Source organism: Trichomycterus rosablanca, chromosome 6, assembly GCF_030014385.1.
Source record: "Trichomycterus rosablanca isolate fTriRos1 chromosome 6, fTriRos1.hap1, whole genome shotgun sequence".
Classification (NCBI taxonomy): Eukaryota; Metazoa; Chordata; class Actinopteri; order Siluriformes; family Trichomycteridae; genus Trichomycterus; species Trichomycterus rosablanca.
Window position 1 is genome coordinate 52098696 of NC_085993.1, and position 21286 is coordinate 52119981.

General features: G+C 41.7%; 1 protein-coding gene and 1 long non-coding RNA gene across 3 annotated transcripts in view; one reads left to right on the forward strand and one right to left on the reverse strand.

Annotated features, from left to right (window-relative positions):
* Positions 1 to 21286, forward strand: part of LOC134317252 (NACHT, LRR and PYD domains-containing protein 12-like) — a 34781-nt gene that overhangs the window by 7313 nt on the left and 6182 nt on the right. Inside the window, exons 3-11 of one of the 2 annotated variants that reach the window (XM_062998049.1) lie at positions 831 to 944; positions 4115 to 4228; positions 4893 to 5017; positions 8957 to 10736; positions 10840 to 11013; positions 17358 to 17531; positions 17768 to 18001; positions 18109 to 18282; positions 20158 to 20331. In XM_062998049.1, coding sequence (XP_062854119.1) covers positions 831 to 944; positions 4115 to 4228; positions 4893 to 5017; positions 8957 to 10736; positions 10840 to 11013; positions 17358 to 17531; positions 17768 to 18001; positions 18109 to 18282; positions 20158 to 20331 — 3063 coding nt within the window. The remainder of the gene's footprint in view (positions 1 to 830; positions 945 to 4114; positions 4229 to 4892; positions 5018 to 8956; positions 10737 to 10839; positions 11014 to 17357; positions 17532 to 17767; positions 18002 to 18108; positions 18283 to 20157; positions 20332 to 21286) is intronic. The other variant, XM_062998050.1, reaches the window with a different exon arrangement.
* LOC134317266 (uncharacterized) lies at positions 824 to 16717 on the reverse strand. Its single transcript, XR_010013189.1, has 4 exons — positions 16570 to 16717; positions 6698 to 6866; positions 4110 to 4252; positions 824 to 909 (listed from the first exon to the last, which is right to left on the reverse strand). It is a non-coding gene; the product is annotated as an uncharacterized LOC134317266 (long non-coding RNA).

The following is a 21286-nucleotide window of genomic DNA, read 5'->3' on the forward strand; positions in this document are numbered from 1 at the left end:
AAAAGGTCTACACTTAACCATGAGAAATTCTATGTTAGCCGAGCAGTGTTTCCCAACAGTGACAAAGTTCGTGCACCAAGCTTTGTTAATATAAATGCACAGTCCACCACCTCTGGTCTTACTGGGGTCATCTGCTGTTCTATCTGCCCGGAGTGTGTAGCGTCCGGTTAGCTCGATAGCATTGTCGGGTATGCCGCCATTTAGCCATGTTTCTGTGAAAATCATGACATTACAGTCCATAAGTCTCTTACTGCAGGTGATGCGAAGTCGTATCTCGTCCATTTTGTTCACCAAAGACCGCACATTAGCGAGGAAAATGCTGGGTAACGAAAGCCAATGCGGTGTTAGCTTTAGCTTAGCTTTTAGTCCTCCGCGCTTCCCTCGCCTTTGTTTACGTTCTCGACGCCGCCTGCGAGCACTTCCGCCCGGCCGGTTAAAGTGCGTAGCCTCCGGTGTTTTGGAGATCTCAGGGATGAGTCGAAAATTGGTGATAAATCTGTCGGAGTAACTTCGACCGATGTCCAAAAGTTCCTGTCGGGTGTAGGATGTTAAAGTAAAGCTGTTCTGTATGAACAGACTCAAAATGAGCAGGAAAATACTGCAAAATCGCGAAATCTGGTATAGACGCAGGGTCCCGCGATGTGCTCGCGCCGCCATCCAGGTCGTATCCATAGTTATGTATCTGAGTAGTAATTAAGGTAACTTAGAATTAGCTTTGGAAAAAAAAACACTAAATAAAAGGTACATAATAAGATGTGAAAGTTTCACTGGTCAAATGTGTGTTATCTGTAAGATCTATAACAATAATATTTATTCCATTTGTACCTCAGTGTGATTCAGGATCAGAGATCAGACTTCCCAGAATCCACCTGTATGTCCATGAAGAGTGACCAGTCCATGACACCACCACTGAAATTCAGAAAGATTCTGTCACCACATCAGGGGTAAGAAGAAAAATACTGAAGCTTCTAAAGAATAAAACAGAAAATAAAGCACTTCAATTTAAGCAAACGTCCAGCATCGACTGTGAAACTCTACAAAACTACTAACTCATAAGAACTAAAGAAAAGAATAAACAGAAGCATTTTCAAGCGTTTCTCATTTATAATGGACCAGGTAACCAGTAAATCACAGAGGATTTTGCTGTTGCACTCTACACTATTGTACATATACATTTATAAATCCCCCATCTAGTAGAATTTTGGTGGAGTGTAGATTAGTCACTGACTACCTTTGGTGATAATGAAAAACATTGCAAAATGAGTGTTAAAAGGATGGTTTAATGGCCGTATCGAGGGAAACTCTTTACACCCTATGGAAATCCTTGCGTCTTGTCACATTACAAATAAAAATAAAATAATTTAAACTTTTTGGCTGTACTTACACATTGTAATGTGAGTTTTTTATCGACCCGCTGTAGTCCCAAGTGAACTACAAATCCCTAGAGGTGCTACAGATGCTGATACACTACAACTGATTCTGGACTTTATTTGGTAAATCTTTTTACTTAAAAAAGCCCAGAGACCAGTGCAGCATCGAGCTGCTGTTAGTTACTTCCGGAAACTGAGAGAGCTCTGTAAAGGTGCTTCGTCTCACCACAGCGGACGTGAGGAGAACTCTGCACAGAGTCAACCCACGGAAAGCTTCTGGACCAGACAACATTCCTGGCCGAGTGCTCAAGGGATGTGCAGACCAGCTGGCAGATGTATTCACTGACATCTTCAACATCTCCCTGAGCAGCGCCATCGTTCCAACGTGCCTCAAGACGACCACCATCGTACCCGTGCCAAAGAAGTCATCTGTGTCATGCTTCAACGACTATCGTCCCGTAGCACTCACGCCTATCATCATGAAGTGCTTCGAGAAACTAGTCATGAGGCATATTAAGACACTACTGCCTCCCACCATGGACCCACTGCAGTTTGCGTACCGTCCTAACCGCTCAACGGACGACGCCATATCCACCACACTTCACCTGGCTTCTACACACCTGGACAGAAAGAACACTTACGTCAGGATGCTGTTCATAGACTTTAGCTCAGCATTCAACACCATCATTCCTCAGCATCTAATTGGAAAGCTGAGCACGCTGGGCCTGAACATCTCTCTCTGCAACTGGATCCTGGATTTCTTGACTGAGAGACCTCAGTCCGTCCGGATCGGTAAGAACACCTCCAGCACCACCACACTGAGCACCGGCGCTCCCCAAGGCTGTGTGCTCAGTCCACTGCTGTTTACTCTGCTTACGCACGACTGTACAGCAATGCACAGCACGAATTCCATCGTTAAGTTTGCAGACGACACAACTGTGGTGGGACTCATCAGCAACAACGATGAGTCAGCGTACAGAGAGGAGGTACAACATCTAACGGACTGGTGCCAAGTCAACAACCTGTCTCTGAACGTGGATAAAACCAAAGAGATGGTCATTGACTTTAGAAAGACACTAAGGGACCACTCCCCACTGCACATCGACGGCTCATCTGTTGAGATCGTCAAGAGCACCAAATTTCTCGGTGTTCATCTGGAGGAGAATCTCACCTGGACCCTCAACACCAGTTCTATCAGCAAGAAAGCCCAGCAGCGTCTCTACTTTTTGAGAAGACTGAGGAAAGCTCATCTGCCACCCCCCCCCCCCCCATTCTCACCACGTTCTACAGAGGAACAATCGAGAGCATCCTGAGCGGCTGCATCACTGTCTGGTTCGGAAATTGTACTGCGTCGGACCGCAGGACTCTCCAGCGAGTAGTGAGGACAGCTGAAAAGATCATCGGGGTCGCTCTTCCATCTCTCACGGACATTTTTAACACCCGCTGCATCCGCAAAGCTCTCAGCATTGTGGACGATCCAACCCATCCATCACATGGACTTTTTACTCTGCTCCCGTCTGGGAGACGATACCGCAGCATCCGGACTAACACAACCAGACTGTGTAACAGTTTTATCCCTCAAGCAATCAGACTCCTCAACTCAGTACTATAACAATTTCCTCCGGACATTTTTCTGCTGCCACACACTGAACTGTATTGACTGTTACTTGCATTTTTTGCACACCTCCTGGAACTGAACAAGTAATTTCTGCACCTTACTTGTATTTTTGCACCTTATTTACTTTTTAGGCACCTTATCTGCATTGCCAATTTTACGCTGCTAATGTACAACATGTCACTACCTCATGAACCATTGTACCATCTATTCACCATCATGTACTAACACTTGTCTTTAGTCCTGTCTTCTAATTACTTGTTTAGATTAGGGATAATTAGGAATATCTTTTGTAGTTATTTATTATAGGATTTTTTGTATTTATTGTTGTATTTTACACGGTTTTGTCTTGCACTTTTTGCACCGTGTTACACCGTGATCCTAGAGGAACGCTGTTTCGTTTTAATATGTACTTGTATGTAGCTGAAATGACAATAAAACCTCTCTGACTCTGACTCTCTGACTAAAGTTCTCAGCAGAATTTGGCTTTGCTTCCACATTCCTAAAGAAGCCATTTTGCCGAATTTTTTCCTGAATTGGTTCATCAAACCGACTTCCTGCCGTATTTTTGTACTCCCTGTACACAAAAAAAATTAAGGCAACGTTTTGCATTAGTCTTTTTGAGTTATGCCAACTGCTCGTAGAATTACGCTGATCCAACACAATATTTTAAGTTTGGTGGATTAGCTTTTCATAATTTAGTAAAAAGCATTTAAAAATAACATGAACTTAATAACCATCAACATGAACAGATATTTTTAAGTTAAATGAATAATATAGAAATCAAGCTCTTTTACTTTAGGATGAGAGAGAAGCCCATGGCTTTGATCATGTGTTAACTTTGTTGGTAGATTGCGTAGCTGTCTTGCTGACCACAATTATGGTTTCACTTCTCTCTCTTTCTCACTAGTGAAAGTTACATTCTCAGAATTGTTGTTACAAGGAACAAGCTGACACCCCTTACCGACAGCTTATTCATGCGTGTGCTTTTAGCTTGCCAGGGTTCCACATAGTCTGGGCTGTAGAGTGTTCTTTTTAAACGTTCTAATGTTCTCCAGTATGTTAAACGTTCTGCAGTGTGTTATCTGTAAGATCTATAACAATGATATTTATGCCATTTGTACCTCAGTGTGATTCAGGATCAGAGATCAGACTTCCCAGAATCCACCTGTATGTCCATGAAGAGTGACCAGTCCATGACACCACCACTGAAATTCAGAAAGATTCTGACACCACATCAGGGGTAAGAAGAAGAATACTGAAGCTTCTAAAGAATAAAACAGAAAATAAAGCACCTTCATTCCAAGTGTGCCAGGCGGCCACATATTCTGAGCTGTAGAGTGTTTGTTTGTAACGTGCTGCAGTATGGTTTCAAATCCTGCTTCAGGCAGGTGGGGAAAAAAAAATAATGAAGAGTTAGGTGTATACACATATACTCCACCCCTGGAGAAGGAGCTGAGTTGCTCCTCAAGAGACCAACACATTCTTTGATAGTATCCATGTTAACCACATGTTGTTCTGTTCCATAAAACAGCATGATGGCAAACCGTAACCTAGTGGTTAAGGTACTGGACTAGTAATCAGAAGGTTGCTGGTTCAAGCCCCACCCCTGCCTGGTTGCTGCTGTTGGGCCCTTGAGCAAGGTCCTTAACCCTAAATTGCTCAGACTGTATACTGTAACTGTAATGTAAGTCGCTTTGAATAAAGGTGTCTGCTAAATGCCGTAAATGTAAATGATCCAAGAAACAAGAAACGACAGTTGGGACAGTATGGAAAATGCTAATTAAAATGCTGTGCTTCTTCCATTTCCTTTGATTTATGATTGCATAATTTCTATCCTGCTTCATTTGCTTAACACACTTGTGGTGTGATACATTGTCTTTTTGTTATATATCTTTTCTGATTAGCAGGGAACTACTGAGTCCAGCGTGCTCTGGGACAGAGGGGAAGGATGAAGGGGAACGGTGCACTGTCAGTGAAGGAGTGCTAAAAGAACTGGACCATGGAAGCCCTGCTATCACACCGCAGAACAGTAAGAGCTCCGAGTTACACATTATCAACAACAGTTACTACATTCATGTACAGAAATCATTTACTGCTTTTAAATAAATCTCTTACAAAGTGTGTGTTAACTTTGACTTTAACTGTATGTAATGTTTAGGTAACACTAAAGTGTACTGTGTATGATATCTAGGCACCTCAGTTCTAATGTAGCTTAATTAACTGTATATGAGTGGTTAGCATGTTGTCCTGGTGCTACATAGCACATGGAATTATGATCCCAGTGAGTTAGCCAGCCAGTGCTTTGGTCTTTAATCCATTTAGTTTTTAGTAAGAGGTAAACACACAAAACCATAACAATGTAGGCGTTGTCCGCCAAAGTTAAGAATTATCAGAGGAATCATCTACTCATTCATTAAAAATGTAGAAAAAATCTCTCTTATAGGCAGGGATGTACTGGCTACTGTGGGTACTGGTACAATTACTGATGGGCCGCTCTGTGAGTCTGTTTGTTTATTAGAATTTTAACGTCATGTTTTACACTGTTGATTACATACATGACAGGAACAGTAGTTACTCATTACACAAGATTATATTGAACACAGTCCTGGACAATTTAGTCTCCAATTCACCTCACTTGTACGTCTTTCGACTGTGTGAGGAAACCGGAGCACCTGGAGGAAACCCACGCAGACACAGGGAGAACATGCGAACTCCACACAGAAAGGACCGCGACCGCCCCACCTGGGGATCGAACCCAGGACCTTCTTGCTTTGAAGCGACAGTGCTACCCACTTAGCCACCATGCCGCCCCCCACTCTGAGAGCCACTGCGAGAGCTAAAAAAAACAGTCAGTCAAGTATTCTAATATTACATTTACATTTTCAGCATTTAGCAGACGCTTTTATCCAAAGCGACTTACACAATGAGCGGAACACGATGAGCAATTGAGGGTTAAGGGCCTTGCTCAGGGACCCAACAGTGGTAACTTGGTGGTGGCGGGGCTTGAACCGGCAACCTTCTGCTTACTAATCCAGTACCTTAACCACCAAGCTATCACTGGCCCCTGAGTGCATAGTCTCACATTATCTCCAGAGCATAGCTATCGACTACTCACAAAAAATGATGCCTTTCCCAAAATAAACCATAATCACAATAACTGGGAAAGGTAAAAAAAACACATTTGTTTAGAAAGCACAAAACACACAAAGGATGGGCTTTAAAGGCATGTGAGAGAGGCATGAAACTGAACTGAATTTTAAATGAATATCTCTACACAACACTTACTAAGGAAGATGAAGAAGAGAGCACAAATGTTTAGAATAAAAAAAATCTCTTTATGATCTGCACAGCAAGGCAGTAAAACAAAGAGTTTGGAAATGAGTCCTGAAAAGTACTGACAAAAAAACAGAAAAGAGCAAACGAAGAAAATGATTTGTCTGCTTGAGCTGTCGTGACAATAGAAATCAGATCTGAAGGACTGTCCAAAGGTTCAGAGGAGAAAAGAGAGGAAAGAACAGAAACGAGGAAGTACAAGTTAAATTCAGGTTTTTTAGTGTTCATTACGTTACTGTTAAATAATCAAAAATGACTATCAAAGATAATATTTTTATATTATTAATAATATATAGATAAATTACAACCACAAATCAGAAAATGTTGGGACATTATGGACAATTCAAATAAAATAAAAACACATTGAGTTCCTTACATTGACTTGACTTTTATTTTGTCTCGTTCTTCCTGCAAACACGTCTGAACATGTGCAACAGTACAAGCTCCTCGTCGCTGTCGCATTTTTCCTTTCAAAATTCTCTTTTGGGGGCAGGTCAGGACTGCAGGCAGCAGATAAAACATGAAATATCTCAGGTTCATCCTGTCTGCAAACAAATAAAAGTCAAAGGAAATGTAAGAAACTCTGTGTGTTAATTTTATTTGCAATTTTATTTGTCCCAACATTTTCTGATTTGGGGTTGTATTAATTATAATCACAATTTAAACAAAATGCTTTACAAAACTATCACTAAACAGATCAAGAAAAAAAAATTAATAAAAGATTTGAGCGTAGTACACTGGTAGTATTTTTGTCCTTTACAGTTGGTTTTCTTCAAATGTCTGACACCTTAGATTTTGGGTGTGTCAGGAGGGCGGACTTTAGATCGGGGTGGCTAACTTTTCAGCTCAAGGCCCACACTGGGTTTTAAAAATTGAAAAACAGGCCGGGTGGGTGCGGGGGTTTGGAACTAATTTATTTTCGTAATTACAGGATGAATTTTTTTTAAATATCAATAACATGCCAGACTCGTCCCATTATGTGCACGTTTACACATGCGTGTATGCGATTTTTTAAATGTATTTATTATTTTTTTTTATCTTTGTTTTTACTCGGTGTATCGCCATCTAAACAAAACCAATTCAGTGTTTAAAGCAGCACTTTCCACAAGTGAATGGTTTATGTGTGACGTTTTAAACCAGCCAAGTGGTTAAATCACGCTGGGGTGATAGGTGACTCCAGAGGGGTAGTAGTGCTCAGTGCGATGGCAAATGTGATGAATGAATATCTGTGTATCTAGACCAGATAGACTCGACTTTAGTAAAGGTCGGTATTGTTTGGCATGAGGCATCTAGTGGAATCTATTAAAAACGCAGGGTACTGCAGGAAAAAGGTGAAATTAATGCGATTTTAGGACAATTTTGTAAATACTCAAGACTCAAGTGAACTGCTAAACCTGTTTGTAGCTGCTCTCAGCAACCAAAGTAAAACTGTTCATACATTTAATTCCTGAACCAAACCCACAAAAAAATGCACTCGTTTATTTTTTTCCCCCTTATCATGACGTCCTAGTAATGTCTCGGCTTCAATATTTATTTCATTTCATTTTTATTACACGCTTTATCCTGGTCAGGGTCGTGGTGGGTCTGGTTCCAACCAAAAACACTGGGTGCGAGGCAGGCTGGCAATCCTTTACATGGCTTCAGTCACTCCCAGACATGGCCAATCATGTTTGTAAAGACACCAGCGAGCCCCTAGTCCAGCAGAGAATCAAACCCAAATAATACACTGCTGCGCCACTTCATTAGCGACTCAGTTACAATCATTTCATGACATAACATGAACATTTAAAAAAAAAAACATGTGTTTGATGATATATTTACTTAGTATTACTTCCTGCACCAATTGAGGAAGTTTAACCTACCCCAAGAGCTTATGGTGCAGTTCTACACAGAGTCTGTAATCAACACATCCATCACAGTGTGGGGCAGCTCAGCCACCAAACACGACACCATCATCAGGTCTGCAGAGAGGACCACTGGTGTAAAGCTGCCCACACTGCTAGATCTGCATGCCTCCAGAACCAGGAAGCGTGCATAAAAAATCATCACTGACCCATCTCACCCTGACCATAACCTGTTTCTGTGCCTACCATCAGGCCGACGCTTCAGCCACATAAGGACCAAAAGAAGCTTTTTTACACACTCCATTATGCTAATGAACAATTAAACACTACAGAACTGTACAGAACAAATTACCTATTTAATTTATACAATGACACACAAAATTACAACAATTACACCATTACAACAATACACTGGTACTTCACGTTTACTGTTCATTTCACAGTACAATATTGCACAACACTGCACCTTTCAACCCATAATATAAATTGCACATGCTAATGTTTATAGGTATGAATGTGTGTTAGAGAGTTGTGTGTGAATAAGATTGTATTTATTGTATCTTTTTGTGCACTGCGAGCATCCGTGTAACCAAAAACAAATTCCTTGTATGTGTGAGCACACTTGGCCTATAAAGCCTGATTCTGACAGTAAGTGCCATCAAGTTGATACTGACTCTGCTGACCATGTAGACAGTGTGTCTCCAGAGCATCCTGTCTTCTGTTTGGGTGTTTAGGTTTCTTTATGGCTTGTGTGTACACTGTGTGTAAGTCACCATATTTTTTCTTTCTAGAACTGCCCCCCCAGTACCAGACAAAACTCAAATCCAGGCTGAAAAAGAAGTGTAAAATAATATATGAAGGAAACTCAGATAATAGAAGAGTGAACGAGATCTACACAGAGCTTTATATCACAGAGAGCTATAATGAAGAGATTATTAATGAACATGAGGTGAGACAGATTCAGACAGCAGGCAGGAGACCAACAACACAGGAGAAACCCATCAAATGTAACGACCTCTTTAAAGACACGTCCATAAGAACTGTGCTGACTCGAGGAGTTGCTGGAATTGGAAAAACTGTCTCAGTGCAGAAGTTTATTCTGGACTGGGTTGAAGGAAAAGCAAACAATGATGTACTCATGTTTCCACTTCCTTTTCGAGAGCTGAATTTAATGGGGCAAAGAAAACTCAGTCTGATGAATCTTCTTCATAATTTTTTTCCAGAAACAAAAGAAATGCCGTTAGTAGACTTGAATCCCTTCAAAATTGTTTTCATATTTGATGGTCTGGATGAGTGTCGACTTCCTTTAAATTTCCACAGCAGTGAGATTGTGTATGATGTGACCACATTAGCCTCTGTGGATGTGCTGCTGACAAACCTCATCAAGGGGAATCTTCTTCCCTCTGCTCACCTTTGGATCACCTCTCGACCTGGTGCATCCCATCAGATCCCTTCTGAGTGGGTAGGTCTGTCAACAGAGATACGAGGGTTCTGTGATCCTCAGAAAGAGGAGTACTTCAGAAAGAGAATCTATGATCAGAGCCTGGCCAATAAAATCATCTCACACATAAAGTCTTCAAGAAGCCTCCACATCATGTGCCGCATTCCAGTTTTTTGTTGGATTACCAGCACTGTTCTAGTGAGAATGTTGAGTACAGCAAATAGTCGAAAGATCCCCAAAACTCTTACTCAGATGTTCACCCACTTCCTGATCTTTCAGATCAAACAAAAAGACCGAAAGTATCATGGAAAATGTGGCCCTGATCCTCAACAGACCATAAACACTCTTCTAGCTCTGGGAAAACTGGCTTTTCAACAGTTGGAAAGGGGCAACCTGATCTTTTATGAGGAAGACCTGAGAGAGTGTGGTATTGATGTCAGAGAAGCGTCAGTGTACTCAGGAGTGTGCACCCAGATCTTCAGAGAGGAGCTTGGATTGCACATTGGGAAGGTCTACAGCTTTGTGCATCTGAGTGTTCAGGAGTTTCTGGCTGCTTTATATGCATTCCTCAGCTTTACCATGTACAACAGAAATGTGCTGGTGAATGATCATTTTAAATGTGTACCTTACAATTTCCAACGAATGTCAGACTTTCTCAAGAGTGCAGTGGACAAGGCCTTACAAAGTGAAAGGGGACAACTAGACCTTTTCCTCCGTTTTCTTCTGGGTCTCTCGCTGGAATCGAATCAGACTCTCTTACAACACCTACTACCACAAACTAAAATATGCTTTCACAAAACAGAGGAAATAGTCAAATACATTAAAAGGAAGATTAAGAGGAATGCCTGTACAGAGAATAATGCCTCTGCAAAAATTTCCATCAATCTGTTTCATTGTCTACATGAACTGAAAGATGATTCTCTAGTGAAGATGGTCCAAACGTTCCTTAACAAAGGAGGTAAAAGACGACTCATGGGAGCCAAACTCTCTCCTCTTCAGTGGTCCAGTCTGGTGTTTATGTTGCGAACCTCAGAAGAAGAGTGGACTGAGTTTAATTTGAGTAAATATGACACATCGGATGAATGCTTTCTAAGGCTGCAGACTGTGGTAAAAGAATACAGAAAAGCTGTGTACGTATTATATTATATATTAGTTATTGGTTATAATCATTCAGTGTGTGTGTGTGTGTGTGGGGGTATCAGTATTCTTATAAACAGTGCCATTGTTTTTCAGGCTAAATCACTGTAATCTCACAGAGAAAAGCTGTGAAGCTCTAGTCTCAATTCTCAGTTCAAGCTCCTCTAGTATCAGAGATCTGGACCTGAGTGACAATGAATTGCAAGATTCAGGAGTGGAGCTGCTCTGTGCTGCACTGAAGAATCCACACTGTAAACTGGAGACACTATGGTAGGACCTTCACTTTTATTTCTGCATACAGATTATGCACAGAATATTTTATAACATCGACTTTTACAACTTCCGGTTGAGAGTTACGCTGTGCGCGATATTTGCTGCCGCTTCTTGCCGGACTTTCTGGGCTTTTTTGGACTTACTCTTCTCTTTTTGAACTTTGTAATTAAGCTGGTTTTTCTACTGGTCTTTGGATTTCCAACCTGTCTGCTTACTTACGGTCCGCTGCTGCCGTTTTACGTGTTTTTAGCAAACTCCATGCTACTAACATTCTTCTTAGTACCGGCTGCTGTTTGCTTGGCTGCGAGCCCGCTTACATGAACGACTCATAAGCGCGACAAGGTGAGTGAATGTCTCTTCATTCATTTTTGCTGTTTGCTATAAACTTTCAACAGTTACGAGTGTTTCTGATTGACTGTTTGGACGGTGTTCGGTTCTGTTTGGCTAACGTAGTTTTCATGCAATTTTTGGCGTCACGGTGTTCTAAGGCGGCTATGCGGTTTATTGGAGTTCTACTTTTTGCTGCCTACATTTTTGGATCTCTGGAATTTGTCTCTGCATCTGATGGGTTATTTAGCACTCATGGCGCTAACCCGAGATATAGCTACTCTACTACGGATCTCCGATGTTTACATTCGTTCTACCAGCTTGATGCCTCTGTTTACAACTTATGCCGCTCTATTGGTATTGCTAGGAGACCTCGCTATATACAGGTCCTTCTCAAAAAATTAGCATATTGTGATAAAGTTCATTATTTTCCATAATGTAATGATAAAAATTAAACTTTCATATATTTTAGATTCATTGCACACCAACTGAAATATTTCAGGTCTTTTATTGTTTTAATACTGAGGATTTTGGCATACAGCTCATGAAAACCCAAAATCTCAAAAAATTTGCATATTTCATCCGACCAATAAAAGAAAAGTGTTTTTAATACAAAAAAAGTCAACCTTCAAATAATTATGTTCAGTTATGCACTCAATACTTGGTCGGGAATCCTTTTGCAGAAATGACTGCTTCAATGCGGCGTGGCATGGAGGCAATCAGCCTGTGGCACTGCTGAGGTGTTATGGAGGCCCAGGATGCTTCGATAGCGGCCTTAAGCTCATCCAGAGTGTTGGGTCTTGTGTCTCTCAACTTTCTCCTCACAATATCCCACAGATTCTCTATGGGGTTCAGGTCAGGAGAGTTGGCAGGCCAATTGAGCACAGTAATACCATGGTCAGTAAACCATTCACCAGTGGTTTTGGCACTGTGAGCAGGTGCCAGGTCGTGCTGAAAAATTAAATCTTCATCTCCATAAAGCTTTTCAGCAGATGGAAGCATGAAGTGCTCCAAAATCTCCTGATAGCTAGCTGCATTGACCCTGCCCTTGATAAAACACAGTGGACCAACACCAGCAGCTGACATGGCACCCCAGACCATCACTGACTGTGGGTACTTGACACTGGACTTCAGGCATTTTGGCATTTCCTTCTCCCCAGTCTTCCTCCAGACTCTGGCACCTTGATTTCCGAAAACAGTACTTTGGACCACTGAGCAACAGTCCAGTGCTGCTTCTCTGTAGCCCAGGTCAGGCGCTTCTGCCGCTGTTTCTGGTTCAAAAGTGGCTTGACCTGGGGAATGCGGCACCTGTAGCCCATTTCCTGCACACGCCTGTGCACGGTGGCTCTGGATGTTTCTACTCCAGACTCAGTCCACTGCTTCCGCAGGTCCCCCAAGGTCTGGAATCGGCCCTCCTCCACAATCTTCCTCAGGGTCCGGTCACCTCTTCTCGTTGTGCAGCGTTTTCTGCCACACTTTTTCCTTCCCACAGACTTCCCACTGAGGTGCCTTGATACAGCACTCTGGGAACAGCCTATTCGTTCAGAAATTTCTTTCTGTGTCTTACCCTCTTGCTTGAGGGTGTCAATGATGGCCTTCTGGACAGCAGTCAGGTCGGCAGTCTTACCCATGATTGCAGTTTTGAGTAATGAACCAGGCTGGGAGTTTTTAAAAGCCTCAGGAATCTTTTGCAGGTGTTTAGAGTTAATTCGTTGATTCAGATGATTAGGTTAATAGCTCGTTTAGAGAACCTTTTCATGATATGCTAATTTTTTGAGATAGGAATTTTGGGTTTTCATGAGCTGTATGCCAAAATCATCAGTATTAAAACAATAAAAGACCTGAAATATTTCAGTTGGTGTGCAATGAATCTAAAATATATGAAAGTTTAATTTTTATCATTACATTATGGAAAATAATGAACTTTATCACAATATGCTAATTTTTTGAGAAGGACCTGTACATCGCGGTCGTAAACACAGATCTCCTCCACCTCCTCCTGTGTCTAGTGTTAGTTTTCCAGTCACGCGAATTACTGAGTCGCTCTGGAAGGTCGTATCATGGAGTGGATCACACTGTGCTACGAGAGATTCCTCGTGCTACCACTCTACATCAGTCCCATATACCCACGTCTCATCGTCCGTGGAATCTAGCTTTGCTGAACTGCAGATCACTTACTGACAAAGCTACACTTCTCAATGACCTCATTGGACAATATCATCTGGACCTATTTTTTCTAACTGAAACTTGGCAAGTGCCTGGCGAGTTTTTTCACCTAAATGCTGCTCTTCCTCCGGATTTTAAATACCTAGCCTTATAGGAAAACTGGCAGGGGTGGGGGTCTTGCAGTATTTTTCAAAGAGGGAATAGAACTGTATGTGTAATCTACAGGAGAACTCCTCCTTTGAACTTATGGTGCTCAAGGCTCTTGGACGTAACCAAACTATCTTCATGCTCATTTACCGTCCTCCCAAGAGTTCAATCCCTGCTTTCCTGTTGGAATTTGGGGAGGTTTTGGCCTCCGTCAGTCCTCTTTCTTCCTCGCTTATTGTTCTTGGTGATTTTAATATTCACCTTGATTCTGGATCCTCTTCTGCTGCTGAATTCCTATCTCTTCTGAGTTGTTTTGATCTCACACAGCATGTGGATTTTCCAACTCACAAGAAAGGTCACATTCTGGACATAATTTGTTCGACGAGTGGGATTATCAATAATGTGACTGGCCATTGTACAGGCGTATCTGATCATTTACTAATTTATGCTTCTCTGTCTCTACCTGCTATCAAATGTCACCCTAAAACTGTACTTACCTATCGTAATGTAAAAGCTGTTGATCCTCTCGCTCTGTCTGCCCTTTTAAATACTTCCAACTTTGCTCTAATTAACTCTATGCACTCTGTTAATGAGGCTGTTTTATTTTATAATCAGACCCTTGCTGCTTGTCTTGACACCTTGGCACCGGTTAAAACCAGATCTGTGCCCTCTACCCACAGGGCTCCCTGGTTTACTTCCACACTCCATGTTCTAAAAACTGCTGGTAGACGTTTCGAGCGTCTATATAAGAAATCTGGGTTGCAAGTTCACCTTTTGGCTTATACTGATCACCAGTCTAAATACAAGGTTGCTCTAAATAGTGCTCGCTCTGCTTATTATGCAGATGTACTTCTAAAAGCTGGTCAGAACCCCAAACTTCTTTTCTCAGTTGTAAATAAGCTCCTGCGCCCGTCGCTGATTCTCTGGCCGCTTCAACTGATTTATGTAACGCATTCCTGAGTTTTTTCGATGACAAGATGTCAACCATCTATCAGGAATTGCTAAATTCCCCTGCTGCCCATCCTGAATTCCTCTCATCTTTTTCCCCACTATTTTCATTCTCTACCTTTTCTCTAATTGACTCAGCTAACATTGTTAAAATTATTACAAATTCCAAGTCATCTTCATATCTTGACCCTGCTCCCACCTATCTTCTCCAGCGCTGTGTTTCTGATTTGTCTGAACCTATCTCACACATAGTCAATCTCTCACTCTCCTCTGGCTGTGTTCCGGTTACATTAAAAACTGCTGCAGTAAGCCCAATCATCAAAAAACCGGCCCTTGATGGATCCGTTCTGAGTAACTTCAGGCCGATTTCTAATCTTCCCTTTATTTCCAAAGTTCAAGAAAAAGATGTTGCCTCCCAGCTTCTTGACTATCTAAACTCTAACGAACTTTTTGAAAGATTCCAGTCTGGTTTTCGTTCCAACCATAGTACTGAGACTGCTCTTTTGTGTGTTCTGAATGACCTTCTTCTCTCTGCCGACACTGGTTCTGCTTCAATTCTACTACTTCTGGACCTTACTGCTGCCTTTGATACGGTAAACCACAACCGTCCCCTAACCAGGCTCTCTGAGATTGGTCTCTCAGGGACTGTATTGTGCTGGTTTAAATCATATCTTACTGATAGGCAACACTTCATCTGTATTGGAAGTCCTGTATCGGACACGGTCTCTACCACACAAGGTGCACCTCAGGGTTCTGTCCTTGGACCGCTCCTATTTATCATTTACATTCTCCCTCTTGGCAATATTTTTCGACACTACGGTTTGAGCTTTCATTGTTACGCTGATGATACTCAGGTTTATCTCAGCTTTAAACCCTCTGATAATTTTCCTCCCACTCCCCTAACTAGGTGTCTCACTGAGCTGAACTCATGGCTTAGAGCATATTTTCTGTTACTAAATGCACACAAAACAGAGTTTCTGGTGACTGGCAAAAAATCTGTTGTTTCCTCTCTCACTGATTTGGTCCTTCCCATAAATGATATCAATATCAAACCTGCTGTTACAGTATGCAATCTTGGGGTCATATTTGACTCTCCTCTGTCCTTTGAACCACACATAAAATCGCTATCCAGGTCAGCTTTCTACCATTTACGTAATATTGCCCGTATCCACCCTTTACTGTCCTCTAGGGCAGCGGAGACTCTCGTCCATGCTTTTGTGACCTCTCGGCTGGACTATTGTAACTCTCTGCTTTACAGGCTTCCTTCCAGGTCACTTCGCCCCCTGCAAATTGTTCAAAACTCTGCTGCTCAGATCCTCACTCAAACCAAAAAATATGATCACATCACTCCTGTCCTTGAGCAGCTCCACTGGCTGCCCATTAATAAGCGTATTCAATACAAAATATTGCCTCTCACTTTTAAGGCACTGCATGGGTCAGGTCCGGCTTACTTGAGGGACCTTCTCAGGTTCCACACTCCATCTAGGAATGTAAGGTCATTGGATGCTGGTCACTTGGTTGTTCCTAGGCACAGGCTAAGACTCCTCAAGACTCACCATTTCTCTTAGTACTCCTAGTACTCTTAGTACTTTCTCACTCCTAAAGACTCACCTTTTTCTCTTAGTACTTTCTCACTTCTTCTTCTGCTATTTCTGTGTGATTGTTTTATTTTCTGTTCAATTTTGTGTGATTGTCTATTAACTTTCTGTTCAATTTTGTGTGTTTGATTATTTTCTGTTCAATTTCTGTGTTGTGCTCATCTCCGGTTTATTTTCCGGTGTGTTTTGTTATCTTTAATGTAAAGCGACCTTGGGTTTGAGAAAGGTGCTATATAAGTACAACTTATTATTATTATTATTATTATAACTGCTACTAAAAAGTACACTTATTTGCATAGCACTGATACCCAAACATTGATAGATAATTTACTATATATACACTATATTGCCAAAAGTATTCACTCACCCATCCAAATGATTGAATTCAGGTGTTCCAATCACTTCCATGACCACAGGTGAATAAAACCGAGCACCTCGGCATGCAGACTGCTTCTACACACATTAGTGAAAGAACGGGTCGCTCTCAGGAGCTCAGTGAATTCCAGCGTGGTACCGTGATGCCACCTGTGCAACAAGTCCAGTGGTGAAATTTCCTCATTACTAAATATTCCACAGTCGACTGTCAGTGCTATTATAACAAAGTGGAAGCGATTATGGGGGATTATGGTGTGGGGGTGTTTTTCAGGAGTCGGGCTCGGCCCCTTCCTGTTCCAACATGACTGCGCACCAGTGCACAAAGCACAAGCTCCATAAAGACGTGGATGAGCCAGTTTGGTGTGGATGAACTTGACTGGCCTGCACAGAGTCCTGACCTCAACCAGATAGATAGAACACCTTTGGGATGAATTAGAGCGGAGACTGTGAGCCAGGCCTTCTCGTCCAACATCAGTGTCTGACCTCACAAATGCGCTTCTGGAAGAATGGTCAAAAATTCCCATAAACACACTCCTAAACCTTGTGGAAAGCCTTCCCAGGAGAGCTGAAGCTGTTATAGCTGCAAAGGGTGGGCCGACATCATATTAAACCCTGTGGATTAAGAATAGGAGTCACTCAGGTTCATATGCGTGTGAAGGCAGACGAGCGAATACTTTTGGCAATATAGTGAATATATACGTATATATATTTTTTTTTTTCTTTTCGTTGCTTTCCTCTATCATATACTGTATATATTCAGTACCGTTGTTTTTTTTTCAGGCTAGGTCATTGTAAACTTACAAAGAAAAGCTGTGAAGATCTAGCCTCGATTCTCAGTTTATGCTCCTCTAGTATCAGAGAGCTGGACCTGAGTGACAATGATCTGAAGGATTCAGGAGTGGAGCTGCTCTGTGCTGGACTGAAGAGTCCACACTGTAAACTGGAGATACTGAGGTGGGATTCCCACATTCTCCCAACACCACAGCTAGACCTGCTACACTTATACCAAAACAACACACGCTACCATGTCATGTTTTTAATGTGTTAAACAAAGGTTTTACTTAGTTTTACTGTTTAATCGTTTCTTTTCTTCTTTTAATCAGTTTGCACTAGTGAGGGCCAAAATTACATTTGATAAAGATCACAAGCAGTAAACACTTCATCTTAGTGTGTTATTATTTTTCTTCCAGTCTCAATGGTTGTAATCTCAAAAAGAAAAGCTGTGAAGCTCTAGCCTTGATTCTCAGTTTACGCTCCACTAGTCTCAGAGAGCTGGACCTGAGTAAAAATGATCTGAAGGATCAGAATCAGATTTATTGGCCAAGTATGTGGATACACACAAGGAATTTGTTTCCGGCTGATTCAGGAGTGGAGCTGCTCTGTGCTGGACTGAAGAATCCACACTGTAAACTGGAGAAACTATGGTATGGCTATGGATCTTCACTTTTGTTTGAGAAGTTGGTGTTTATATGGATTGTGAGGTAAAAGGTGACAGCAGTGTTCTTACATACATCAATGTTTGGTCTTTCAGGCTAGGTCGCTGTAATCTAACAGAGGAAAGCTGTGCAGCTCTGTCCTCAGTTCTCAGCTTAGACTCCTCCAGACTGAAAGAGCTGAACCTCAGTAACAATTATCTGATGGATTCAGGAGTGGAGCTGCTCTCTACTGCACTGAAGAATCCACACTGTAAACTGGAGTCACTTGGGTGAGATCATTACTTTCATGACTGCAGATAAACATTACACTAATTACAATTCACTATTGAACTTATACACCGATCAGCCATAACATTAAAACCACCTCCTTGTTTCTACACTCACTGTCCATTTTATCAGCTCCACTTACCATATAGAAGCACTTTGTAGTTCTACAATTACTGACTGTAGTCCATCTGTTTCTCTACATGCTTTGTTAGACCCCCACAGAGCAGGTATTATTTAGGTGGTGGATGATTCTCAGCACTGCAGTGACACTGACATGGTGGTGGTGTGTTAGTGTGTTCTGCTGGTATGAGTGGATCAGAGAATCTGAGAATCGTTCACCAACCAAAAATATCCAGCCAACAGCGTCCTGTGCCCACTGATGAAGGTCTAGAAGACGAGCGACTCAAACAGCAGCAATAGATGAGCGATCGTCTCTGACTTTACATCTACAAGGTGGACCGACTAGGTAGGAGTGTCTAATAGAGTGGACAATGAGGACACGGTATTTAAAAACTCCAGCAGCACTGCTGTGTCTGCTCATACCGGCACAACACTGAGAATCATCCACCACCTAAATAATACCTGCTCTGTGGGGGTCCTGTGGGGGTCCTGACCATTGTAGAACAGCATGAAAGGGGGTAACAAAGCATGTAGAGAAACAGATGGACCACAGTCAGTAATTGTAGAACTACAAAGTGCTTCTATATGGTAAGTGGAGCTGAGCGGAGGTGGTTTTAATGTTATGGCTGACCGGTGTATATTGTTGCCACTTTTACTTTTACTGACATTTTGCATGCACTGCTTTTGTCTGTTCAAAATATTAATGATTATGACCAGACACTTACGTACACTTGTTAGATAATGCACAATCATAGTAGCGTTTCCTTCTAATGATTATGCAGAAATAATTAAAGATGCATGAGTACCAATACTGGTATCGGATATTAGCCCGATACCGCGCTCACTAACTCGTACTCGTACTCACAAACGAGGCTCCGATACTAAACATCCGATACCGTGTACCTAGTGCACGTCGCTGCGTTATGCCCGGTTCACACTACACGATCTTTGCCCTGATTTTTGCTCGGCGGCTGGTCGGCGCTAGATTTGCCGGCTCGGGAGCAACTCAGCGTTTGCTCGGTGATCAAAACTCGGCTCTCAATCGCTAAGTGTGAACTATCCAACAGCTCGGCGACCGGATCGACTTTTCTAGCACGTCAGATATCTGATCCGAGATGTGCGACTGGGAATGAGTGACATGTCGAACAGCCAATGAGAACGCAGGATACGGTGCGAGGGGAAACGCAGGAGAGGAGCGTAAACAGGTGGGACGGGGGGATAATATAGTTTATATCAGAATACATCAGCACACACACACACGTTTTACAGTATTTCTGACCTGATCGTTCTCTACAGAACACCAACACTGCATTGCAAAAATACTGCTCGTGTTGCCAAATCCACTCAGATTCATTTATTTTTCCTCCTTGATTTCATCACGTCAGCGCACAAACACTTTGATCTCTCGCTACTTGTTGACGTGCATTTTTGGACGTGGTATCATTAAACTTCTCGTCACTTCTCGCGTGTGTTTTTGTTTGAAAAAACGGTATTCTAAATAGGTATCGGTATCGGCGAGTACAAAAATCACATGTACTTGTACTCGGTTGGGAAAAAATGGTATCGATGCATCCCTAGAAATAAGCCACACAAACAGATTCATCTCATACTTCCTGTGCAATATAACTGTTAATATTATTATGTAAAACGTTTGCTCATAAGCACGCTTAACACTCAGTTTCACACAGGTAAAGTGTCTGGTTCTTAAATAAAACTTAGTATAGCACTATTGTGATGTATATTCATATTTATCCCAGGCTGTATCAGTGTAGTCTGACAGAGGAAAGCTGTGGAGTCTTGGCCTCAGTTCTCCGTTCAGACACCTCCCATCTTATAGAGCTGGATTTCGGAGACAATCCTCTAAAGAATTCAGGACTAAAGCTCCTCTCTGCAGGACTGGAGAATGAACATTGTAAACTGGAGATACTGGGGTGAGATCACATTCTGTAAATAAACTAAATATTTATGTGTGTTTGATTTTAGTCAGAAGATCATTAGATCTTAGATCATAAGACCATAAGAGCATTATGTACAAAAACATTTACATCACTGATCAGATGCTTTTTTCCAAAGCAACGTACAATCACGACTGAACACAATTTGAGCAACTGAGGGTTAGGAACCTTGCTTACAGGCCCAACAGTGGCAACTTGTGGGACTCAAACTGGCAAACTTTTGATTACTGGTTTATTGTCTTAACCAGTAAGCTACCATTGCCCAAACACATTTCCTACCATGGTTACTATGGTGTTGCTAAGCAGTTTCAATGGTATTTAAAGTGCTTGCAAGGTGGTTACTGTACAATTTAAATTTGTTGCTAGGGTATTGGCTAGTGGTTGTTATGTTGTTAAAGATGGTTGCTCTGGTATCCCAGGCAGTTGCCAGGATGTTGCTAGCTGGCGTCTTGGTGTCCTAGGTGGTCACTAGTATGTTTGGACCTGAACACTATTGTATCCCATATGTTTGCTAAAATGTTGCTAGTTGCTAAGTGTTGTTAGGTGGATGTTAGATGATTTCTGTTGTAAAAGTATAATCAAATAACAATATCAATAAGCAGTCAAATACAAAAAGCAGTGATTTTTAAATCAAAATTGACCATCATCTAAATCAAAACATCAAAAGGACTAGACACGTAACTTTACTTCTTAAAGTGTAAAGTGAAACAATTACTGTGTATATTACTAAATGGTTGATATGGTATTTCATGGTGTCACTAAGTGATTGCTGTGGTATTCTGGGTGTTTGTGGGGTGTTGCAAGTTGGTTTATTTTGTATTCCAGGTGGTTACAAGGGTATTTATAGGTGTTTATGTATATTTATGTTTTAAATTGTAAATGTAATTAAGCATTTTGCATAGGATGTAGAACAAAATGGTTTAGTACTTGT